General features: G+C 53.2%; 1 protein-coding gene and 2 long non-coding RNA genes across 6 annotated transcripts in view; 2 read left to right on the plus strand and 1 right to left on the minus strand.

Moving 5' to 3' along the window:
- Window positions 1-13234, minus strand: part of STARD10 (StAR related lipid transfer domain containing 10) — a 27372-nt gene extending 14138 nt beyond the window's left edge. Inside the window, exons 1-2 of one of the 2 annotated variants that reach the window (XM_072794518.1) lie at window positions 13084-13234; window positions 8765-9075 (exon numbers count right to left, since the gene is read on the minus strand). In XM_072794518.1, coding sequence (XP_072650619.1) covers window positions 8765-8971 — 207 coding nt within the window. In that variant the 5' untranslated portion in view covers window positions 8972-9075; window positions 13084-13234. Of the gene's footprint in view, window positions 1-8764; window positions 9076-9406; window positions 9546-13083 lie in introns of those variants that run through there. The other variant, XM_072794519.1, reaches the window with a different exon arrangement.
- On the plus strand, window positions 13196-18795 carry LOC140614968 (uncharacterized). 3 transcript variants are annotated; one of them, XR_012015664.1, is made up of 6 exons: window positions 13199-13485; window positions 14130-14249; window positions 14548-14631; window positions 15481-15555; window positions 16674-16787; window positions 18040-18793. It is a non-coding gene; the product is annotated as an uncharacterized lncRNA (long non-coding RNA). The 3 variants fall into 3 exon arrangements; XR_012015663.1 differs by having other exon boundaries at window positions 13196-13485; window positions 14130-14631; window positions 18040-18795; XR_012015662.1 differs by lacking the exon at window positions 14548-14631 and having other exon boundaries at window positions 13208-13485; window positions 18040-18788.
- A 111-nt stretch (window positions 18796-18906) lies between these two features.
- LOC140614967 (uncharacterized) lies at window positions 18907-23894 on the plus strand. Its single transcript, XR_012015661.1, has 2 exons — window positions 18907-19444; window positions 23686-23894. It is a non-coding gene; the product is annotated as an uncharacterized lncRNA (long non-coding RNA).
- The last annotated feature ends 643 nt before the right edge of the window (window positions 23895-24537 follow it).

Consider the following 24537-nt stretch of genomic DNA (forward strand, 5'->3'; position numbering starts at 1 on the left):
TCCTTCCCCCACCTTCTGGCTCAGTATTCCCACCTGCACAAGGAACAGACAAGCCCTGTGGCCCTCTCTGCTGAAGGGTAGGGTATGTGGCACCAAATACCTCCAAACCACTTCCCCAAGAGTGGGGCCCCCGTGAGACTGGGGAGGGAGGTGGGGGGGAGGTGCTGCTATGCCTTCCCTAGACCCAGCTCCTGAGTCTGCAGCTCTCCATTCAGGGCTGAGTGACTCAGTGCTGCTCTGCCTCCTTGCCCCTTCCCTGCCCCTGGTCTCCAGCAGCTTCCCTGGCCCCCACCACACCCCTCAGCCTCCAGACCAGCAGGTCCCAGTTCTGCAGCAGTCAGGAGCATCCTGCTCTGACATCGCTGAAGCTGAGCTCCTGGTCTGGAGCTCCTGGCCTGGGGAAGGCGGGAGAGCTGAGAGAGGCAGATGTAGATGGGCCTGGAGGAAGTGGGAGGGATAGGGGGTGACTAGGGAGACAAGACAAGGGCCAGGGCCGACACACAGACACCAAGACAAAGACAAATTGGATAAACACCTCCCAGGGCTTCAGAGACTGCCAGGGGCCTAATGCCCCTAAAGCACTCTCCCTAGGAAGCTCCAGACTGGGTCTTCAACAGCCTCCTGGGCATCACTCCCAGGCTCCCCCTCACCATGGTCACTACTGCCATATTTATCTACCCCAGGGCCCACTGCCCTCCACTTTCCTCCAGAGCTTGGACCCCAGGCATGGTTCTTGGACTCGTCCCTCACTCCCATCCCTGGGATTCTGCGTGGCCACAACCTTCCAACAGCTCCTCTTCTCCAACCCAAGGCAGGCCTTCTCATCCTTGCTTGGACCACTGCAGCCACATCTTTGTCTCTGGTCTCCTGGCTCCCAGGGCAGTGCACCCCTGCCGCTAGGGAGCTTTCTACCACCCAGAGCTGATGGTGGCACTGCCCAGCTGGAAAGTCCCTGCTGTTCTTTCTCTGCCTTTGGTCCAGATCCCAACTCCAAAATGTCCTCCTCACTCTGGCTCCGCCTCCACTCCTCATTCTCAGTCCACATTCCTGCCTCTGGGAGCCTAGAGCGTTGAGGGATTCACAGAGAACTGCTCAGCTTGCAGCCTGGCTCCTGCTGGGCTCCAAGGGCCCCACCCACAAGCCGCCCCCACCATGCTGTCAGCCTTGGGGTCTGCGGCCCCAGTTCTGTTGGAGGGCTGTCCTCATCTTCATCGGTCTCCCCACTAGGCCTCAGGAGCAGGGCCCAGGTCTGATCCACCTTCAGGTCTCCAGCACCCACACAGTGGCTGGTAACATGGGTGGGAGGCATGAAGAGAGGTTTGTTGACTGAATAAATCACTGGGACAGAGTGGGGGGGAAATGGAAGAAAAGGGACAAGTAGAGACATAAAAGGCAGAGGCAGTAGCCATCAGACACAAGAATAGAGAACACACCCCAAGAGGAGACTCTGCGACCCAGAGGTAGGCCCAGAGGGCAGGCCAGGAGGCCGGCTGGAGGCAGGGAGGGGAAAACTGGTGGAGCCAGCACTGAGCCCCGGGCTGGAGCCGCCAGGAGACAGCTGAGGAGACATAATTGGATCAGAAACAACCCTGCTGCAGTGAGGGGGCGTGACTCACACACACACAGGAACGCCAGACGCAGAAACACACAGTCCCACACTCAGGCACATGCGCGCATACATACGTACACGTACACACACCCAGGGCGACTTACTGACCCTCAGCAGGTATCTGCCCAGAGCTGTCACCGGGGCACTTGGGAGGAGGCTCACATCACACACACATCATCCTCAATCCAGCTCTACACACAGAAGATGCACACAGAGGCCAGATGAGCCCTATCACATCACCCTGTCCTCATAACACACAACCACCATCTGGCATCTTATTTAATTATCTGTTTGCTTCTGTTTTCTCTAGTCTCCTCCTCAGGATGTAAGCTCAGAACAGCAGGGTCTGATCTGTCTGATTTGCCACTAAATTCCTGGATAGAACACACTACTTGGCATATAGTATGTGCTCAATAAAAATGTGCTGAATGAATAAAAGTTGGAGCCACACAAGGGAACTCCATCCCCTCTGGCTGTCAGGCCTCTGCCTTCTTTAGTCCAGAATCAGGTCCCAAGTAATCTGGAAGGACCAAAGATTGGGGAGCAGGTGTCCAGATTATAGATGGGATCTTGGAGAGCCAGGAGCAAATGCAGGTTGTGGCTTGAAACCCAAAGGATGAGATTAAATGGCTCAGGACCACAGTACTTATCCCTTGCCCTGTGTGTGTGCTGCCAGGGCAGAGTGCCTGTACAGGCATTGTTCACCTGCCCAGGACAAAAGGACTCTAAAGACATCAGAGGTACCAAGTATCTGCCTTCCAGGAGCCCAGGCTGAAAGGCAGGGAGGCCAGTGTGTTAGGCTAAAGCCTCAGAGATTAGCTCCAGCTGCCCTGTGCCACCTACCCCACACTCTCTCATGACAGGTGAGAGGAGCCAGTATTTGGCATAGGATCCAGCACTAAGTCCGGGGCCTGCCACCTTCTTTCACCATCTGTGTTTCTGAAGGTCCAGGGTCCCAGAACATGGAGGGCAGCCCAAGCACATTGGAGGGGAAAAAGTGAAACCCCAAGAGGAGTAGGGGCCCCATCCAGCCTAATACCTGCTCTGAACAGCCTTCCTCCCAGCTGCTGGTGGTCAGAGGTGAAGGTAAAGGGTTGCGGCTGGAATAAGGTTTCTAGCCTGTCTTTTACTGTGGCAACCTGGTTGCCAGGCCTGTGGCCATTGGTCCCTCAGGAACAGGCTGGAGTGGCCCAATCAAGATCCCAGATCACCAAACACTGCCAGGCTTCTGGAGTCATTGTGCCCACAGCCCTGGCTCCAGGTGGCCCAGCCAGGCATGGAGAGCAGGAGAAGAAAGAAAACCCATCTGTCTCCAGGACTCCCTCCTTTCTCTCATCTCCTGAAACTTTAAAGACTCTCGGCTGGAAACTGAGCTGGGGCTCGTTAAAGTTTAAAAGCCAGAGCCTGGGGAGATGGGCGTGGACATACAGAGCCAGCCCGGGGACTGAGGGCTCTTCTGGCCCCTGGGGGACACCCACTTTCATCTCACTCACAAGGTTCCTCATCCCCAAGGCAGGCAGCAAGGGGGCTGCACATCCACACCATCTCACACCCCAGCCTGCACAACACATTGCAGAGGGTTATGCTAAAGCTGCCAAGTCCCATCCATTTATCCCTCCTAAAGCTTTCTGGATGCCTTCTCCACAGCCTCTGTTTTAGCAGGGGCCTCAGCATCTCTGTCCACACAAATACAGCATCCTTCTCCTACTTGCTTTACTGAAAACCCTCCCCTGGTACCTCAGGATGCACGTCCTAGGGCCTGAGTCCAGCTCTCTAATCACCTCCAACCACCCCCACACACCCCTCCGGAGTTCCAAGCTCCCTAGGAAACCACCTGCCAATCTCCTAATACACTGCTCTAGTTCCCCTTCGGGCCTCACACGGCTGCTCCTCTGTAGGGAATGCTCCCAATGCTATCGAACTTGTACATCTCATTCTCCACCCAATTTCAGAGGTATCACCTGAGCATTCCAGGAAGGCTTCCCTGGCCCCCAAGGCCAGTTCAGAGGCCCCTGCTGCGTCTCCATAGCTCCTGCAATAAGTGTCTGCCCAATCCCGAGGGACCTCCTTAAAAGCAGCACTGGGCCTTGATTCCCCTCTGTGTCCCTAACCTCTGCACAGGCCAGGCAGAGAGGCTATCAGTGAATGTTCACTGAATTGGCGAACAAATGAATGAAGTACCCAGACAGGCAGGTGGCACTACTATCCTCATCTGATACATGAGGAAGCTAAAGCCTCGCTGGTGGTAGCAACCTGCTCAGGGCCACGTGGCCGGGACTCTGGACCATGTGCTCTCTCTCCCATACTGCTTCAGCCTTGCCCAGACACCTCCTCCAGTTAAGACTCCCCTGAAGTTTCCAATCACCTCTGACCTTGCCCTTCTCTGAACTTCCCCCACCTGAAGATCCTGACCCTGGCTCTGGAGTCATGCTTTCCGGGAGCCTATTTGCTGAGGACAGCTCTGGAGCTCCTTCCTCCAGTGGCCCCCATGCCAAGTCAGAGCTAGAGCCAGCCAGGGCAGGTCCTCAGGTCCAAACCCTGGATTCAAGTGCCCCATCTAGAGAGCTCTCTGATGGCACAGAGTAGCCAGGCCTTTGCTTTCTTACTCTGTGTCCAGCAGTATAGACCCCTCTAATCATGGTCTAAGGCCCAAATGGCCTCTACAAACCACCTGCCCAGCAGTTTCCTGTAGAGATGGGGAAACTGAGCCCCAGATGGGCAGAGTCCCAGCCTGAACCTGAACTCACTGAGTCTAAAACCCTAAAACCAGATTAACCCACATTCTTGCCACCACAGATAAGACTGTCTCAGAAAGTTGAAGTGACCTCTAAGGTCACGCCGAGGACCTGGGCTCTTGCTTAGTTGGGTGCCCTCCCACAATGACACTGCACAGGGAGATTGAGGCAGGAGAGCGGGGTATGTTGGGAGCCATGGGGTCCTGAAGACAAAAGGGCCCAATGGTGCTTGTAAGCAAGCCCAAGAGAGCAGAGAGAGCTCAGCTTTGGAGACCCAAACATCTGAATTCTGATCCTGCACCTTAGCCCCCTCTGTTTTTCCCTTGCACAAGTGAGTTCCTGCTCTGAGCCTCAGTTTCCACATCTGTTCAATGGTGTTAATAAGACCCACACCACAACACAGCTGTGAAGACTCAATGGGAAGCCAGAAAGAAAACATCTGCGCCTGCCCCCATATTCTCCAAGACCCTCTTGAGTCTGTTAAGAGTGTTAAGACTGTTAAGAGAAGGGACCTTAGGGATCCATAAGATAATCCCACATTTTATACGGGGAGCTAATGAGGTACTTGGAACAGACTTGAAAGCTTGAAACCTGGGGTGGGGGTGGGGGTGCCTTGTGATGTGGGAGCAAGGGGACAGTGAGATAGGGAAGGGAGGGGCGGTGGAGCTTTCTCCAAAGCAGAAGGGGAGGAGCAGTAAGACAGGAAGTCAGAGAAGACAGGTCCCCACTGCCCAGCTTCCTGTAGCAAGAGGAACCTCAGGTTCTCAGCCACACTCCCCCAAGAGACCTCCCACCCCTGCTCTAGCCACCAAGCCCCTCAAGGCCCCGCCCCTGCTTCTGTGGTCTGCCTATGAACATCTGCCCCGTGTAATAGGCAGGGGTCACCTGGAATTGTCATTCCTCTCTTCACCAGGGTCATTCCTCTCTTCACCAGGGTCTGGAAACTTCTGAGGACAGGGCTAGGTCTCCTCTGGCTCTCACATGGCTAGCCAAGCACTATGCTCAGCAGGCTGCAACATCAGAGAGCCTGAGCACATGAGGATCCAGGGAAGGGCTTGGCAGGCCATGTCACGTCCTGCTTTCTGTCCCTTCATTCCTCATTTCTCTCCCATGGGCCCCAACACAGGTGTTGAGCTCAGAGGCTCCTATAGCCCATGACACAGACAGAGACACAGCCCAGAGAAGGGCAGGGCATACACAGAAGAGGATACCACCAGGACTGGGCCCGAGCTGGCCCTGATTAATTTTGCATTGCCCGCCCCCCCCCCCCCCACCTCCCATTTTGTATTTCTCATATACCCAGACACTGGCCTGGGCATTGACAGACCTAGGTTTGCTTTCTGCCTTGGACCCAAGATCTGTGTTCAGCATGTGCCTCTGAGACAAGGCCTGCCCTCTCAGGACATGGTGTTAGCCTCCTCTCCAGGGCCCAAGGCACAATGCAGACCAGAGGCCAGGCCAGGCTGGAGGCCAGTTGGGAGGAAAAGGGCAGAGGTGGCCTCCAGCAGTCCCTTCCCTTTGTCTTGGCTCCAAATGCCCAGCTGAGAGCTCCAGAGGCTTGCAGGGTCCACTCAACACAGGCAGAGGGAGAAGATAAATCTAGGGGAAGGGAGATGAGAAGGAAACCAATCAGATAGACAGGCGGAACCCCACCCCCACCCTCACCCTGGGATCACGAGAACAAGGCATGCCCTGGGGGCAGGCTACTTTCCCAGCTCAGGGGGCAGGCCCACGACAGGTTGGGGCACGATGGGGTAAGGGGGCAAAAGATCAACAAACACCTGTGGTTGGGTCCCGGCCGCCTGGAGTGACCCAATCATCCCTGGGGACTCTGGCTTCAGAACTGCTGTGACCTTGGCAAGCCATTTCCCCTTTCTGGACCTCAGCTTTTTCATTTATCAAACAGGAATGGGACTATGAGAACACCACGTACTTCAAAGAGTCATTGATGGGGTCAAATGCTATGATCTTGACTAACTGTGAGCCCAAGCAGAGTGGGGCAGGTGCTCTGGAGCCAGGCTGGCCTGGGTCCTACTTCTGCCTCCACTGCTCTGTGATCTGACGCAAGTGACTCTTGGCCTCAGTTTCTTTGTAGCATGAAGACAAGTCTACTGCTGCCCAGGATTAGCCAGAGGGTAAATTTGCAGGTGGAGAGAGACACAGCCTCTGCTTGGCTCAGGGTAGGGGCTCCTACCAGAAAAGAGATTCACTGCATGGAACCTGGGAATCCTGGAACCTAAGGCTAAAGAGCCCAGAGACCTCTGCTCATTTCCCAGAGCCCCACTGGGCTGAGCTGAGGGAATCAGGAGTGGGCGGCTGGCCCCTTAGGATGTCCATAGCAAAGGCCCCAGCCTCCATCCCAGGCCCCAGCTCTGCTCACCTCCTGTCCCAAACTCTACCTCCATTGTGGGGAGCAGAACAGAGACAGGCTAGGAAGACTAGAAATCTGGGTTCCAAGTTGGCTCTTCTAAGACTTGGCTATGTGGCTCTGGGCTGGCCCCTGTCCTTCTCTGGGTCTCAGTGTCCTCACCTGCACCCCAGTTAAGAGGGAGTATGAAACAGGGATTGCAAAGGGCCTTTTGGCACCTCCAAACTCTTCTCAGTCTGAGAGGGAAGGAGGATCCAGGTCCTGGCTAGGGACCACAACATCCAGTTTTCCCAAGTCCCCTCCTCTCCCAAAGGCCATTTGACAGGTCTGAGCTGACCACAAGAGGGTCAGAACTGTGGCAGTCTGGCCCTAAGACCCACCAGCTCTGGTCCCAGACTGGGCTGGGTTTATTCATTAACCAAGCCAGATGGAGGAGGCAGCTCCGCCCTATTGACACAGAGGGTGGGAGTATACTGGACTTAGCTCAGACTTTCTGCTTCTGGACAACCTTACACCTTTCCCAGGTTACAGTCTGGAAAATAACCTTGTTCTTGCAACAACCTTGCTTACCTTTCAGTTTGTCCCTTCCTTCTTTCTATCCTTCATTCAATCAACATCCCTGCTATATCTGTGTTCGATGCTAGGGATGCAAAGAGGGGTAGGATCTATCTCTGCCCTAGAGAACACCAAGCTGGGACCCACTAGCTGCCCTCTGCTTCCCTGCTCCTCAGCCTCAGACATAGGCCAGGACCAAGGAAGCCCGTAGCGCTGGGCCCTCAGGCCTGGACAGAGTCCCAGACGGGGAGACACACATGGAAAGCCAGAGAGAAAGAGATAGACAGCTGGGATGCAGATAGAGACTCACAGCAAGGGAGAAGGGAAGGCAGAAAGTGTGAGCCAGAAGGCCATATGGGACAGACGGACAAAACTGTAAATGACGAGGATATAGTGCAGCAGAAAGACACGGGGTCAGAGAGGGAAAATCAGACATCTCCAGCCCTGGTGTGAAGTCAAGATGCCGGAGCTAAGTCTGAGAGCAGGTCCTGGGCAGAGGTGCCCTCTGAGTCCAGTGCCCTCCCCCGCACCCCCCAACAGAAATACACTTCTCCATGTGGAGGAGGAGGGCAGCAAAAAGACAGCAAGGGAAAGGCAAGGGAGGTGAAGGGCACAACCCTTTGCCAGGAGCCCATCGAAGGGAGACCTGCTCCCCTCAAAATGTGGCACTCATAGCAATGCAAGATGTGTTGGGGGCAGCCATTGAGGCCTCTAGACCAGAGTCCTCACCAGCCTCTGCCCCATCTAGTCCCCCAGGCAAGGTGGGCTCCTGGGGACCCATACCTTAAGCCCATCCTGTATGGGCAAAGAGGACAATCACAGGGCTGTGAGGAGTGGGGTTGTAGGTCCTGAGGGAGCAGATGTACCTGCCTCTGCCCTGCACCTGCTGGCCTCCCTTGGCCCCCTCCTCCCCAAGCCTGGCCCTGCATAAAGAAGAGACATCCAAGCCCTGACTTTCAGGCTCTGCCAACCACAGTCCTAAGTCCCTGCAGGAGACTCTGGGAGTAGCCAGGGAAGGAAGAAGGAAGAGCAGGGCATCAGGCAGGAAGGAATCAGGCCCCTGGCACCCAGGGCTGCAGAGTGTAGGGACAGAACCAGGAATTAGGGAAAGAAGGGCTCAGTTTCCCTGTCTGGGATAACAGCAGTCAGGGACTGGTGAAGACTTGCAGGGGCAGAGCGTCCCAGAAAGAGCCAGCTCTCCTAGACAAGCCTGGCAGCAGCCCACCTCCCAGGAAGCAGGCGAGGGCATGAAGAAGCCTGGGCTGAGGGAGCCAGAGTGAGGCACACGCCCCTCTCCAGGCCTCAGTTGGCCCATCTGCGTGATGAGCGTTTGCCCCGCAAACCGCAAACCGTGCCTCCTCCTGGTCCCTGGCAGGAGACTCCTTCTGAGTCCAGGTGCACAACCAGGTGTCTGTGGCCCCAGCGAGGAGCAGGAGACTCCCTGACGGAAGCAGGAAGGGCACAGTGGAGGCTGCACGTGGGTCGGGGCAACCCTACCTTGATCTTGTGCAGGGTCCGATCCATCTCCACAGCCTGCACCCACACAGACACGCCGGCCTTGCTGTAGGTCAGATTCCAGCCCTCCTCGGCCTCACACTCTGACCGGAAGCTGCGGAAGTCCTGATCGTCGGGCACCTGGACGCTGTCGCGGCCCAGGACTGGCCGAGGCCCCTGGGGCTCTGTTGAGGCGGCGGACTTCTCCATGGGGAGGCCCAGGGCCCTGGTCCCGGTCCGGCTCTCCTGGGTCCTCCGCGGAGGCTCCGGCAACGTCGACGCGGCTGCAGATGCTGACGCCACCTCCCTGGGACCTGCAGGACCGGTTTGAGGACGAGAGTCAGTGCGCTGGGGGCGCGGGTGGGGCGGTCCGGGGTCCTGCGCGGATGGAGAGTTCCAGGCGGGCAGAGACGGGCCCCCTGGCGAGCGCGCACTAGCACAGGGCAGCGGCGGGGCACCCCCGGGAGCGACCCCGGACCCCCCTGGGGCCGCAGCGGGGTTCCGCCAGAGCTCTCGGGGACCCAGCGGAGACCAGGACCCCAGGCGACCCGCGGGCCGGCGCGAGCGGCTCAACTAACTCGGCAGCGGCGCCAGCGCGGGGTGCGCGCGGGGCGGGGGGCGGGGGGCGCCCCGCCGGACGCTCACCTGTGCCCGCAGCTGCGCCGGGGCCCGCCGGGGCCGGGGGTGCGAGCGCCGCCGCCGCCGCCGCCGCCGCCGCTGCCCAGGCGACCGGGGCCGCGCGGGGGCTCCGGGGGGAGGAGCAGTGGGTCCCGCCGCCGGGCCCCGCCCCGGGCCCCCCCGCCCCGCGCGCCCCCTCCCTTCTCCCCCCTCCCTTCTCCCTCCCTCGGGGCTAGGCTCGGGGCTCGGGGGCTCCGCTCCCCGGGGCTTGGTATTTTCCAGGCTGCGGAGGTGCAGCTGACGGAGCTCGGAGCCCCGCCCCGCCCCGCCCCGCAGGGTCCTAGCGCCCGCCCCCGCCCGCCCCGGGAGGGGTCTTGGCCTGGGGAGCGCTGGTCCTCAACCCGCGGTTGGGGTCGGCGCCGAAACGGGCCAAGTGAGGGTGGACTTTGGGAGGAGGGGCCCTGAGGTGTTTGAGGAGGGATTCTGGAAGTTAGTTGTGAGCCCCTTCTCTCCATCCCCCCTCCCATACTCACAGCTATACACCCCTGCAACAACCTACTTACACACGGGCACGCTTTCCCTAGACATCCCAGAGACGCCCCCGCACGGCACTCCAGAGACCCAAACAGGGGTACACACCCCCGCCACAATCAAAAGCAACTCAGAGATGCCGAAGCTCGCATCCCCCACCAACCACGAGGCACGTCAAGCCTACACACTTCTAACCCAGTTCCCAGTGAGGTTCGCAAACCGGGCGGAAGTTGATAGAACCCACTAGCCTCAAGGTTCACAGACTGACTAGACTTGGGCAACATCTCTCCAGTCACTCGAGGCTGGGAGCTTTAACCAGGACCCCCTCCAGCCCAGGACACTGACCATTGTCTGCCACCACCTGTCCTGAGCACCCAAGCACCTGTCCACACACCTCCCATGGACTAGACTAGGTTTTCAAGAGCCTCTGTCCCTCCGCTGGCAGAGCCGGCCAGAGCTCCAAAGCCGCGGTACGGGGGTGGGGGTGGGGTGGGGGGTGGAAGGAGATACCTCCACCAGCACTCTAGCCACCCCCTCCAGCCTGGGAGGCTGACATCTGGCCCCTGGGTCCTAGTGCCAGCTCTGCCTGAAGCTACTTTTAGAGAACTGAGGTCAATGGTTCAACTTCTCTGAAGCCGGGCCAGAATGAGTGTGGCAGATGGCCCAAGGCTGAGCGTTCACTCACACCAGCAAGTGGCCCTTGACCACAGAGGGGCAGGGGGGCCCATGGGAGCTCACATAGATAGGCAGCTAACTTGCCCAGTGTCACACCGTGAGTACATGGCCATCCTATACAGTACCCAGGTTTCAGCCTCCTCCCACCCCAGGGTTCCTTTCTCTGCTCTGCTCCATCCTCTCTGGGCCTTAGCGTCCCATCTGTAGAATGAAGGAATCAGAATGTATAACCTCCTAGGCTCACCATCCTAGAGCTCTGGGATGGAATCGCTTTCCTTAAAGGTGCTGGAGAAAGATGAGGAGTTGTCATAGTGGGTTCACAGATAGAAGTGTTTCTTCCTATTAGTGGTTATTGCTCCAAGCACTTTGTGAATCAGGCCCAATTTTACAAGCAAATGGGGCTGAGCATGGAGCCATGATGGCAGGTGACCTCAAGGGATATTCTGCAAAGTAAATCCTGTAAACTGAGTTGCAGGTCCCCATGAGGTGTGATCACCTTAGATCCCCAGTATGTGGGTAGCATAGTCAGATAATTACTCCCACCCCTTCTAATCCAAATTCTTTAAATGTGTGGGACTGAGTGGCAGGGGAGCTGGCTCTGAGCTCAGAAGGCCAGGGCTACGGTTCTCAGCTATGTAACTCCTCTGTATACACCCCAGCTCTACGCAGGTCACTGCCCCTCCCCCGGCCCCAGTGGTTTTATCTGACAGCCTCACACCCAGGCTGGTGGGAGACCCAAAGAAGAGTCCACAGAGCCGCCTTTGTGAACTGTAACCTCCGGGATCTATCATAAAGAAAAGAGATGGGAACACCAGCCTGGTGGATCCTGCCTTCCTAGGGCCCCAATAACATTTCAGCAGACAGCAGGCACCAGGGCGGGCCGTAAACCTTTCATGCCCATCCCCCAGTCCAGGGGTGGCAGCAGCAAGGGCAAACGGGCAGCTGCCAGTCAGAGAGACATAAACTCAGGGAGGTACAGATGGCAGAAACCAAGTAGATTAACTAAGAATGAATCTTTGGGTCTTGAGTCAGAAGAAGAACGTGGCCTACTACCCCTACTTGGATGGCTAGGCCTGGCTAACTAGTCAGTGGATGGGCAGGATCACCCATCATTTGCCCTTGCAATTCCTCCCTTATGCCCCCCAAAATTCAGGCATCTTTGGCTCAGGGGTTTATGACAGCCTCCCAAACATGACTGCCAAATACCCCTTAGCCAGAGAGGACGGCCCTGTCTGCCTAAGGGCAGAACAGTGAGCCCAAGAGGGCTGGGAGAGGGTACCTAGGGGAAGAGTCTGGAGAGGAGTTCTAGAACTTGGCCACCCCAGCTTCCCATAGCCTGAGAGTGTGAAGGGCCTGTGGACCTGGGGTCCAATCCAAGCTACACTATTTCCTAACTGTGTGACCAGGGGCAGGTGACAGGTCCTCTCTAATCCAGTTTCTTCATCTGAAAGAAAAAAACCTACTCTCTGAGAATTATTGCAATGAAAAGAGTTGTACATGTAGCAGTTTCACCCCCAAATAACCAAAAATGCAACTGGGAGGGGAGGTAGAGAGATATACTGTCCAAAAATGGCATGTTTCCAACAAAAAAGTGTTAACATCTTGATATGATGGTGGTTAAGATTCTCATGAAAGATTAAACAGTAGTAAAGGTTGGCAAGGCATCTCCTGCTCTGCCACTTGCAGCCCTCTATCCCAGCCCTAGGGCCCTCTCCACCAGAAGTGGACTGAGGTATTTCTTTGGGCCCCCAGGGCACAGCCCAGGTCTGTCTCTTGTCTGGATCCCAACCCCCAGGATGGGGTATCACTGAGCAGGAGTCAGAGTGGGTGTGGAAGGCAGGAGCTTGTATGAGGAGAAGGTGCTTAGCAAACTGAGAGGTGTCATGGGAACATGAGGAATCATTAGCTCAGGCACTGGGCAAGTGCTGGGGTTTACACATGCCCCTCCCAGAGAGAACAGCTGAGGCCCTGAGAGGCACAGGGACACCCCCGAGTCACAAAGAAGTCAGAACTCCTATGGGGACCTCTAGGACCTCAGGACTATGATTCCTGGAATGGGAGCAGTGGGTTATTCGGAGATTCACACTGGACTTTGCTCACCGCTCTCTGACAGTAATTGGAACAGGGGTCAGTGACCATGACCTGGTCCCTAACACTCCCCTCAAATTCCCTCACTGTGTCCCCATCAGAAATAAAGATCCTCAGACTAATGTCATCTGTCCGCAGCCCCTCACTGTAAAGACAGGGAAACAAAGGCCCAGCTAGCAGGGACAAAGCAGAGATAAGAACCTAGGTCTCCCTTCTCTTAACCCAAGGCTTCATCCCTACTCCCCATTATATGCCACCCCTGTCATTCCCCTGAGGGTGATATTGGCAACAGTCACCATTCTCTCTGTTTTAACATTCAACCTCTGCCTAGCCCTCCACCCTCCCCAGTTTCCTGGACAATGAGGGACCCCCAAGTCTTGACTTGCTCATGGGTGCTCCCTCCTACTCACCATCTAGTCAGACAGACAGACGGATGGCTGCCCCGATCTCCCCTCTGGGAAATGAGGAGAAGGCCCCCCCTGGCCCCTTCTCCCCCCACCCCCTCCTTAGGGGTAACCTGGCCTGCCAGTTTGGTGGAGAAATTCTCAGGTTGCCCAGGGCAACGAGGGAGTGTCCTGGGGGCACTGTTCTAGAAGACTGGCCAGTGACCTGTGTGATGTCACCAGGAAGCAGCTGAGTAGAGAGGTGGTTCCAGAGGCCCCTCTGGAAGGGCCCAGGACAGAGCGCTCTGAGGGCCCCAGGGCTGGCTCCGCCTTAAGAGGGAACCTCCTTTACAGTAGTCTCTCAGCAGGTGGCAATAGGCAATAGGCATACTAGTCCCACCTGGAGCCGGATCTAAGTGTTTGCCCAGGGTGGGTCTCTACCCCTGCTGGGCCTCACTAAGCAAACAGCCCAAACAAACCCTGCCCTGAGGAAGCAGCTGGAGCCTGAGGGAGTCACAGAGAGCTTACTGGCAATCACCCACATCCTGGCTTCTCCTGGTGACACTGTCATAGCCACATACCATCACACCAGTGTCCTGTCACAGTCCCACACAAGCACACGGCATCTCAGTCTCCTGCTTGGCCAGCCCGGCACAGAGACACACCCTGGGGCCCACCAGGTCACCCAGAGCACCGAAGTAGAGTTGCCAGATAAAACACAGGACACCTAGTGAAATCTGATTTCCAGATTAGCAAAGAATCATTTTTAGCATAAGTATGCCCCCAATATTTGCGTCATCTGGCAACCTGTGACCTGAGGCCCTGCCACAACCACAGCCTAAAGCCTCGAAGCTCTGCCCAGTGGCACATTAGTCCTCCCCAGACCTCAGTCCCTGGCCTGCCTAGGGATGCACGGACAGCACCCAGGGAGTCACAGTGGTTACATGTGCATGCATGTGTGCTCACACACACACACACACACACACACACACACACACAGCCTCTCTGTGAAGAGGCGCTGGGCCAGAGTAAGAATCCTCCACACTCATTTTATTTGACTTTTATAACTTTAGGTAGAAGGCCAGACTGGGACCATGAGCTCCATTTGACAGATGAAGAAAATAAGGCTCAGCAAGAAACAGAAGCCATCCTTGGTGTCCTTGCGGAGGTCCCCTGGGTGTGGGACAGAAGGGGTGTGTTATGTTATACATGGGCCAGGCTATGTCCCTGGACAGGTCCCAGTTCCCCAGGCAGGCCTATCAGAAGAGCCTCCCCACTCAGGAAAAGTCATAACCCCTTCCCACCATCCAAAGGGTGATCCTAAGCGCTCCCCAGAGGCCCTCTAGTCCCAGGAGGTAGAAACTATCCGGAGTCAGGATGCTGAGGGCCCAGCTTTCAGATCAAAAAATAAGAAGAAACCAAAAGAAGGAGGTTGTGTGGGCTGCCAGGAAAGGGGCTCTTGTCCCAGTGCTGGATTCCTTACCTTGGTAGAAGGGCCAGACAACTTTGTTCTTCCTGAAGACACACAAGGGCGCCTCTACCCCCACTGCTGTGGGCCTGAGCGCAGAGCCTCAGGTAGGGCCTGGGGTCAGACAGATGGATCAGGAGCCTCTGGCAGGAAATTCCAGGGCATTTGGAAGGCTGCATTGACCCAGCAATCGAACTGGGTTCCTGCAGGCGGCAGTGCCCAATTGACATCTTCAGGAAGGGGACTCAGTGTGCAGAGGTGGGCACAGCCATCTGGGTCTAGGGCCCTCCCATAGAGGGTATCCCCAGGGTTCTACTCCAGACTCTACCTACCCGGGGCACCTTTGTAGGCCTGTTATCCTGTCAAAGTGGTTATAGCACACAATTCCCCATCCCCGACAGGCTGAGGCAGGACCGGGGCTCTGTATATTGTGAAGTCCTACGTGGTGTGGGGGTATGATTGGGCTCCTCCTTCCCCCAAGCCTGGGGGTACCCTGGGCAGCAAGACCCCACAGGTCCAGAGGGCAGCTCCCAGAGCACTAGGTGCAGGGACTGGAGGGTGAGGAGGGAGGATGGGAGAGGAAGCAGGGCAGATGCTGTGACATATCTGCTCAGCAGTCTGGCATGATGGCTTAGAGCTTGAGCCAGGGAGCCAGGGAGCCAGGCTGTCTGGCTTAAAACCTTTTTACTGTGCAACAGAGAACAAGTTACTGAACCCCTCTGCATCTCAGTTCTCCTATTTCTAAAATGGGTGGATTAGTAGGGTCTCCATCATTGCAATGGAGATGAAGTGAGTTCATGCATGTGGCGTTCTTAGCACAGTGCCTGGCAAGCAATGAGTGTTCAATAAGTGCCACAGCTCCTGAGCCCCCTTCCACCTTCCCCTGAGGTCTGACATCTCTCCCCAAGGCATGACCTCTTTCCTGCATCTTTGTTCCTTTGTTCCTTGACCTGAAGGCCCCTCTCTTCTGACATGAGGAAAAGAAGCTGCCTGGGTTCATCTGGAGCCTGGGGGTTGGGAATGAAGCAGAGGTGAGCACTATGACAATTTGTCTCCCATCTTCACTCCCATCCCGAAACAGCTGGCAAAGGCCTGGATTGGTCTCCTTTGGGAGGCCTTTGCTCAATGACATTAGCTCCTTGCATCCACAGATCCGCCTCTGCAGTGTCTGATAGCTATACACTAGGACAGCAGCAGGACATGGGGACCCTGGCTATGACCAGGCAGCAGGCCGGACAGAACCGAGATGTCCACACTCCAAGGGCTGGTTCTCAGGACCACAGGAAGGGCTGATGTGGGGAAGGCCACCTCCACCCTGCCACTCCCCAATCAACTAGGAACTCTGTCTGGGAATGGGGCTGAAGGGTCTGTCTTGGCTTGTGGTTCATTCTGGGGTCAAAATCCATAGGTAGAACAGGCCTTGGATAGGCTCTGCTTTCATGGGGCATGTGTTAGAAAACTTGGAGCTGGTGTGTCAAGAATATGTAGATTATGATCTGCTGAATGAGGAGGCATGAGCCACCCACACAGGGTTGCCTGGTAGCTCCCTCGGGATCTGAATTCCCACTCTGGGAAAGTGAAAACCCTGGGCCCCTTTTGATTGAAGGCATGGTTTCAATATACTCATACAAAGGAAGTTGGGTCACAAGATTTACTTTCAGATCCCAGAAAGGGCCCAGTGAGCCAGGGAAAGGGCAATCCTCCATCCTTTTTTTGGCAAGCAGGAGACAGAGAGCAGGCTAGCAAGAACCTATTACTTATAAGGTGGTCAGGGTTGAGGTCACTAGGTTATTCATGGGCTCGACTCTGAGTGGTCATTTTAAATGACCAGGAAGAGCAAAGCAGGAATTTGTGGTGGGAATCCTAAGTTGAGGTCCTCATCTAAACGTCCAGACCCTGGGTGTGAGCAGGGCTGTCGTACAGTAAAATGCCTAAGCAGCAACTTAAAATGTCTATTTTCTCATTACAGGGTAAGGCTGTGCAGGCAGCTGCTGCCAGCCACTGCCCCCCACCCTGGGTCCCTGGGGCCCTGGGTCAGCGGGCATCTCCACGGTGCTCCCCTGGGGGAGGTTGCCTCCTTCAGCACCTTCTAAATTTAGGGCTGGGTTCTGTGACTCATTCCTGAATCTGCTTTGCTCCCCTCCTCCAGGAGTGTGCTCCCATGGTATTTTTATCCTCTGCTGCCTCAGACTGATGAAAACGGCCCTAGAATCCTGCAGCAGCCACCACACCAAGAAGAGCTTCCCCGGCACACCTGCCCCAGGTCAGCCCTGGGCTTGTCTCTGACCAGGTCCTCTACTCTGCCTCCCCTTCCCTCTCCAGGCACCCACCTCCACCCTGACGCTCCCCAACCAGAGCCCACCCAGGTGGCAGTGTTGGGGCTGGTCCAGCAGGGCTGAGGGGGCATTGGGAGGGAGAGATGGAGCCAAGCTCTACCAGCTCCAAATTGATTGCCAGCCAGAGCCCTGATCTAATAATATCAGGAGACCTGAGTTCTGGTCCAGACTCACTCCTACCTTACTGTGGGGCTTTTGGTGAGTTCTTGGCCTCTCTGGGTTTTTCTTTCCTCCTCTCTAAATAAGGGGTTTGAAGGAGACCTCCACTGTGGAGCCTTGGGCCAGAGTTGAAATGACCACTGGATCAGGCCTCTATCATCTAACAGGCTGGGCTGGGGGCAGGGTACCTGATGTCAGGCCTGCCCAGGCCCCTCCTAGGCCTCCAGTTCTTGCTTTGATCAAGGGAAACACAGGTCAAGCCCCTGCCAGTCAGGGAGGAAAGGTTGTGCAAGACCCCAAACTCTGAAGGAGTTAAGAGTGTGGGGTTTGGTTCTGGTCTGACTGTCCAGGGCTGTATGTAATGTGTAGCTTTGAGCAAGAATCACCTTAACTCTGGATCCTGGGTTGTAGGGAAGGGAATCATGTTGTATGTGGAGGTGTAAACACTCTTTGAGGCTCTTGTTCACGGCCAGGTTCTCAGTGCCAGAGGAGGAAATGGGGATGTGGGTCCCCATCGTCCCCCGACCCCCTCCAGAACCACAGGCTCCCAGGGCATGAAGGGGAAGTATCTTGGAGATGAGCAGACCCAGGGCTGCAGCTTCTCTCCTCCTGCCTGGCTCTCAACCTGCACTGATGAGTAACAACAGTGGCTAATGTTTACTGAGCGTGTGCCATGTGCCTGGTGGTGTTCTATATGCTAAACAGCTTATAGCTCATTTAATTCATAGTTACACCCTGGATAAGTCTTACTACTGCCACTTTACAGACAACTTGAGGCTCAGAGGTTATGACTCACCCAGGGTAACAGTCACTTTGAAGACTGATTAAAAGCCAGGTCTGACTGCAATCCTGGCTTCTGTTTGCTACCCCAAGGTAGTTGTTCTCAGAGTATACATTAGACACTCAATAAATGTTTGATGAAGACGTTTGCTCACTGCAGTGTAATGGAAAGATCCCTATCCTAGTTCAGTTCTACCTCAACTCCTTGTGTGTCCTTAACAGAGTCCTTTTCTCCTTTAGCCTGTTGCCCCTGCTGAAAACAGATAAGTGTTAAAGTAAGTTCTCTCCCAGAGAACTAGATTCTTGAAAGTGAGAAGAATCTTGGATGTCTAGTTCTACAAACATTTGCCTTTCATGGCTCACCTGAGAAGGCTCCGTCTGCAAAACTGAGTTTCCCAGGCCCTCCATGCACCTATCCCCAGAACCTCTAAGAGCAAGCACTGCAGAGAGAAACAGCTGGGAAGAGCCCAGCTCCACCCCTACAAGGGACAGAGAAACGTTCACTTCTCTGTGTGGGCAGCTGCCTGATGCTGGTGGGTGGGATGCTATGCCTGGGGTACCACTTGGCTGCTCACCTGGCAGGGACAGTGGCTCCTACAGCCTCAACTCAGTGAGCATCACTCCCTCTCCTCATCATCCAGCCAGTCCAGCTGCCACTGGCCCCAGCTGGTCACCCAAATGTCCAATTCCTGCAAGGCTCTGAAACGAAGCCCCAGGTCCTCCCACTCCTCCCCATCCAGAGTCTAGCCCCTTAGCACTACCCCCCTCACCTGTCACACTCTATTATGCTAGGACTCTGGCTGTGTGACTTTCTCTGACCTGTTGTCCCATTTGTAAAAACCCTGCAGTGAAATTAGTAGAATGTCATTACACCAAAACACCCACAAAACCCACCACCCTGCTACGAGGATCAAAATAAGGGAGGTGATGAAGGGGTCTGTGCTTGATAAACCATAATAAAAAGGACAACAGAAAGAACGCAAAACCTTTAGGCGACCCCTTATTTCACTGCTCTCTTCGCCGAGGCGCCCCCACGTGTTGATCCCGAGACGCTCCGTTAGCGCAGGCGCTCTTCGGTGTTTACAGGGGCCGCGAGGGCCAGCCTTTGCGCGTGCGCCTGCCGCCAGGGGCCGTCCAATGGCCTAGGCTGCTCTCAGTAGGACGCGCCTCCTTAGCGCTTGTGGCAGTCCGGTCACAAGGGTTCCCTGGCGCCCCCATGCGTCCCGCTCTGGGTGAGGCAACCCCGCAGCCGCAGAGCGGCGGAGATTTGAGAAGTGGCAGGAAGAGGCCCCGCGCAGCTGCTATCCTTCTTTTCTGGGGACTCCAGCATCTCAGCCCCCACTCCGCTCCGCTAAACCTCGGTAGTCAGCTGTGATATCCGTCACGGCAGACATGGCGGACACGGTGCCGTGGACCGCCGAGACCCGCGCGCTGCCTTATGGGAGTCGTAGTTTAAGCCTAGAACCCTTCTGGAGTTGGAACACTTTAAAAACTACATTTCCCAGAAGCCAAAAGAGCCAGAGTCGCTGAAGACAGCTCGGGGCATGCTGGGGGATGGAGTTTGGCGACCAGGGTTTGCGGGAGCAGGGAGATGCGGTGAAGCAGGAGCGCCCAGTGGTCGGAGGCTTGTGGGCTCCAGGCACGCGTGAGTTACACAGTAGCCGTTATAGGAGAATAGTGCTTAGGATTGGGTTTTAGAAAGACTACTACTCACTACTGTCTGCACCTCGCATAGGGCTTCCACTCCCGTCACTCCTGGAAGACTGCACTTCAGGGGTCACCCCCGTCGGGGACTCCCACTTCTCTCACTGCTGGTCAGTGAACTTTCTGTGATGATGGGAATGCTCCGTATCTGCCCTGTGACTATGGTAGCCACAAACTAGCGCAAACACTAAGTGCCACATGTGACTAAGTGCCATGGAGGAATAACAATTTTTATTTAATTAATTTAAAAATAATTTAAGTTTAATATAATTACTTTTTTAAAAAAAATTACTTTTCGGGGCGCCTGAGTGGCTCAGTGGGTTGAGGCTGGGACTCTTGATTTTTTGGCTCAGGTCATGATCTCAAGGTAGTAAGAGCCTGCCTCCTGCTCAGTGGGAGCCTGCTTAAAATTCTCTCTTCCTATTCCCCTGCTCCTCCCCCTCCAAACAATTAACTAAATACAGCTTTATTTTTTTTAAAGATTTTATTTATTTATTCATGAGAGACAGAGAGAGAAAGAGAGAGGCAGAGACACAGGCAGAGGGAGAAGCAGGCTCCATGCAAGAGTTGCATGCTCCACCGACTGAGCCAGCCAGGCTCTCCCACCTTTTTTTTTTTTTTTTTTTTTAAAGTGATCTATAACTAAGTGGAACTCAAACTCAAGCTCTGCGATCAAGAGCCGGATGCTCTACAGACTTAGCCAGAAAGGCAGTCCTGCAATTATCACTTTGAATTAAAATTTAAATCACCTGGTTGTTACTGTATTGGATAGTAGCAGATCTTTTAGCAGAATTCAACACCAATAATCACCCTCCCGCTTTATGAAACTTACAATTTAGATTTTCTTGCTGCCTACTCATTCAGATTCCTCTTCCATTGTTTGCTTTGGAAACCTAAACATTAGTTGGGACTGTAAAAGTCTACCCTGCTATTTAACAGGCCAGAATAACAGACAGAGAGAAGTCAGCTGCAAAATTAACAGGAGATACTATTTTTCCCAAGGACATACTGCAGCTATAAAGATGTCATAACAATCCCCTCCTTTGGGTAACTACCTCTTTCTTACCCACTGAGCAACTTTGTTTTTTAAAATCATAGACTGGGCAGCCCGAGTGGCTCAGGGGTTTAGCGCCACCTTCAGCCCAGGGCCTGATCCTGGAGACCTGGGATCCAGTCCCACGTCAGGCTCCCTGCATGGAGCCTGCTTCTCCCTCTGCCTGTGTCTCTGCCTCTCTCTCTTCTGTCTGTATATTCTCATGAATAAATAAATAAAATCTTTTTTAAAAAAATAAAAAATCATAGACTATCAGGAATTTTGCTGTTTGAAGTTCTGTAAGTAAGAATGAAACTTCTGCCTGGAGTATCTAACTCACTAAATGGACAAGATTTACAACCCAGATGCAGAGATTCAGATAAGGGATTTCTGAACATAAGATATCACATCTTTTTTTTTTAAGATTTTATTTATTTATTCATGATATATATAGAGAGAGATCCCCCAGGGATCCCCCGAAATCACATCTTTTTAAACTTTATTGTTTCTAAGGAGACAGGCCCCTGCCTCCACGTAGCAGTGGGTGTTGGCCCCTTTACACATAGCTCTCTCTTGCTTTGAGCCATCAGAATATTGCTTCATTGAAATTTCACCTACTGCTATGTCTCTCAAATCCTATGATGACTCTCTCTTTTGTGTTTGGTAGGACACCCTGTGGTTCCTCTGGTGTATTGTCTTCCTCATAGCATGGGTCAATAAACCTGACTTCGTTGGACTATGGGTTTGTCTCTGGTGGTCTTCAGCTGATTGGGCTAGGACACCCTGAAATACAGTTCTCCAGATGCTGCAACAAGCCCCCTCTTCATTGCATACTCTTTGGATGACCCCATTCACTTCCATCCATATGCTGATGATCCCCCCGCCCCCCCAAAATACCCCTCCAGCTCAAGAATTTCTCCTTCTTCTGGGACATCTGCTTCTGGTTTTGGTTTCAGTTTTGAAACCACTCCTCACTGCTGTGTTCAAGTTAAGAACTAGGCTCTGAATACCTCTGACAAGAAGATGGGTGGGGATACTCCTCACCTGGATCAGATATCTCCTCAAAACTGCATCACACTGAATCAGCTGCATTTCACATAGGTCAGCATCCTAAAATCTTAGAAAGTTGGGAGGAATAGAGGGAGGTGCAGGTAAAAACTGGGCCTGAATTACTCTGTCCTTTGTCCCTGGCCCTTCAATAAAGGGTGGCCCCTCAATGAGGCCGTAGAGGAGGCCCCTCAATGTCTTCCCAACTGTCTCCTCCTTCTCCTTCTTCTCCTATGGTCCCTTCCCTTGAAGCCTTTCCAGTTGGTATCTCTACCCCCTCCAGTCCCTAGTCCCTTCAAATGCCTTGGGAATTTCACAGCCACCTGCCTTCACTGGGAAGGAAGGTGAGTACTGTGGGAGGAAGCTTCCTCTAGGGCTGTGCCTGGTTTTTTTCTTGAACCCATCTGAAGCCAAACATACTTCAACATCTTGAGGATTTAACTTCCTTATGAAGGACCCTCTTGCCACTTCCTGCCACCCTACTTCTGCCGTATCTCATCTGCCAAAGAAGTTTGTGTTTCTCTCCTTCATTTTCATGTGACCTCTTAGAAAATAAGAGTCTCGGGCAGCCCGAGTGGCTCAGCAGTTTAGCGCCACCTTCAGCCCAGGGCCTGATCCTGGAGACCCGGGATTGAGTCCCACGTTGGGCTCCCTTCATGGAGCCTGCTTCTCCCTCCGCCTGTGTCTCTGCCTTTCTCTGTCTCTCATGAATAAATAAATAAAAATCTTAAAAAAAAAAAAAAAAAAAAAGAGTCTCATGCTCCCCTGACTGAGCCAGCCAGGTGCTCCTCATTTTTAGTTCTTTTTATTTTCTAATTTATAATCTTTGGTAAGCCATTGGTTATAGACATAAACAACTATTTAAAGAGAAGCATAAAGGGACACCTGGGTAGCTTGGTGGTTGAGCGTCTGCCTTTGGCTCAGGTCATGATCCCATGATCCTGGGATGGAGTCCCACATCGGGCTCCCCTCAGGGAGCTTGCTTCTCCCTCTGCCTATGTCTCTGTCTCTCTCATGAATGAAAGAATAAAATCTTTAAAAAAATAATAAAGAGAAACATAAAAATAAACCATAAGGGTGCCTGATGTCTCAGTTGTGGAACATGCCACTCTTGACCTCACGGTTGTGAGTTTGAAACTCAACTTGGGTATAGAGATTACTTAAAAATAAAATATTAAAAAAAAACCACACCTGTAATTTTGCCTCAAGATGATTAACAAATTCTTGCATTTATCCAATCAAAATTCATACACAGTACATCCAGATATCATTACGATTACAAAGCCACATCTAGAAAAAATTTAAAAAAGATGTGATGATCATATTCCATTTGGCTTTCCATGTACCGAGAATAAAGCCAACCCATTCCCACAGGTGTCATTTGTGAAAACTGCTTGCAAACTGCAGTCTGAACTTTTTCTCTCACTTAGGAACAAAACAAACAGAAACAAAAAATAAATCTGTTGGATTATAAGAAGCATTATGAAGTCTTTCAGACATACATTTTCAATGTTAGGAAATACCTATCTGGCTCCTCCTTTGGATTGCATTGAATTCCATCTTGTGGATGTGCCATAACATATGTAGCCATTCAGCCTATCCTACATTGGAGTACAACAGCTGTGTCCAAGGGTGTGTGGGTGTGTGTGTATTATGTGGCCCAGGTGCTCTCCCAAGAGGTTAGACCTATCTGCACTCCCACCAGAGGAATAATGGCTCCATTGTCTCATACCTTCACCAACTCTGAATATTAACTTATTTCTTTATAAAGGCTTATTTCTCTCTTTGAGAGAGAGAGAGAGCATGAGTTGGGGGAGGAGCAGATGGAGAGAATTTTCAAGCAGACTCCCTGCTGTGCACAGAGCCCACCTTGAGGCTTGATTTTGAGACCGTGAGATCATGACCAGAGCCCAAACCAAGCGTGTGATGCTTAACTGACTGAGCCACCCAAGTGCCCCTAATTTCTTAATTTTTGCCAATGTGATGAGTGAAAAATGACATTTCCTTCACACTTTAACTTACAGTTCCCCTGTTATGTATAGTTTTAGTTTTTGTGAACCATTTGTTTTTCTTCTTCTGATAAGAGTCATTGTCCGTTTCAGGATCCCTGGGTGGCTCAGCGGTTTAGCGCCTGCCTTCGGCCCATGGCCTGATCTTGGAGTCCCGGGATCAAGTCCTGCATCGGGGTCCCGGCATGGAGCCTGCTTCTCCCTCTGCTTGTGTCTCTGCCTCCCTCTCTCTCTCTCTCTGTCTCTGTCTCTAATGAATGAATACATAAATAAATAAAGAGTCATTGTCCGTTTCACTTTTATATTGAGTTTTCTGTCCCTTAGTTGACTTGTGGAATTTTTATTTATTTTCATTTATTTTATTTTTTAAAAAAGATTTTATTTATTTATTTGACAAAGAGCGCACAAGCAGGGGGAGCGGCAGACAGAGGGGGAGAGGGAGAAGCAGGCTCCCCACTGAGCAGACAGCGGAAAATCAGGGCTGATCCCAGGACCCCAGGATCATGACCTAAGCTGAAGGCAGACACTTAACTGATGGAGCCACCCAGGCACTCCTGGAATTTTTTTTATATCTTCTAGATTTTACTAATTTGATATACATGTTGCAAGTATTTTCTCCTCATCTATTGCTTATCTTTTTGCTTTGTGTCCTTTATTTTTATTTTAGTTTATTTTTAGAGTTTGTTTATTGTGATAAAATATATATACAAAAATATTATTTTAGCCATTTTTTATTTTTTTACCATTTTTATTTTTAAAATTTTATATATACATTTTTTAAAAGATTTTATTTATTTGAGAGAAAGCAGAGGGGAGGGGCAGAGGGATAGAATCTCAAGCAAACTCTGTGCTGAGTGCAGAGCCTGACATGGGGCTCCATGTGGGGCTTGAACTCACGACCCTGAGATCATAGCCTGAGCTGAAATCAAGAGCCAGATGCTCTAC

Source organism: Canis lupus, chromosome 23 (genome assembly GCF_048164855.1).
Source record: "Canis lupus baileyi chromosome 23, mCanLup2.hap1, whole genome shotgun sequence".
NCBI classification, from domain to species: domain Eukaryota; kingdom Metazoa; phylum Chordata; class Mammalia; order Carnivora; family Canidae; genus Canis; species Canis lupus.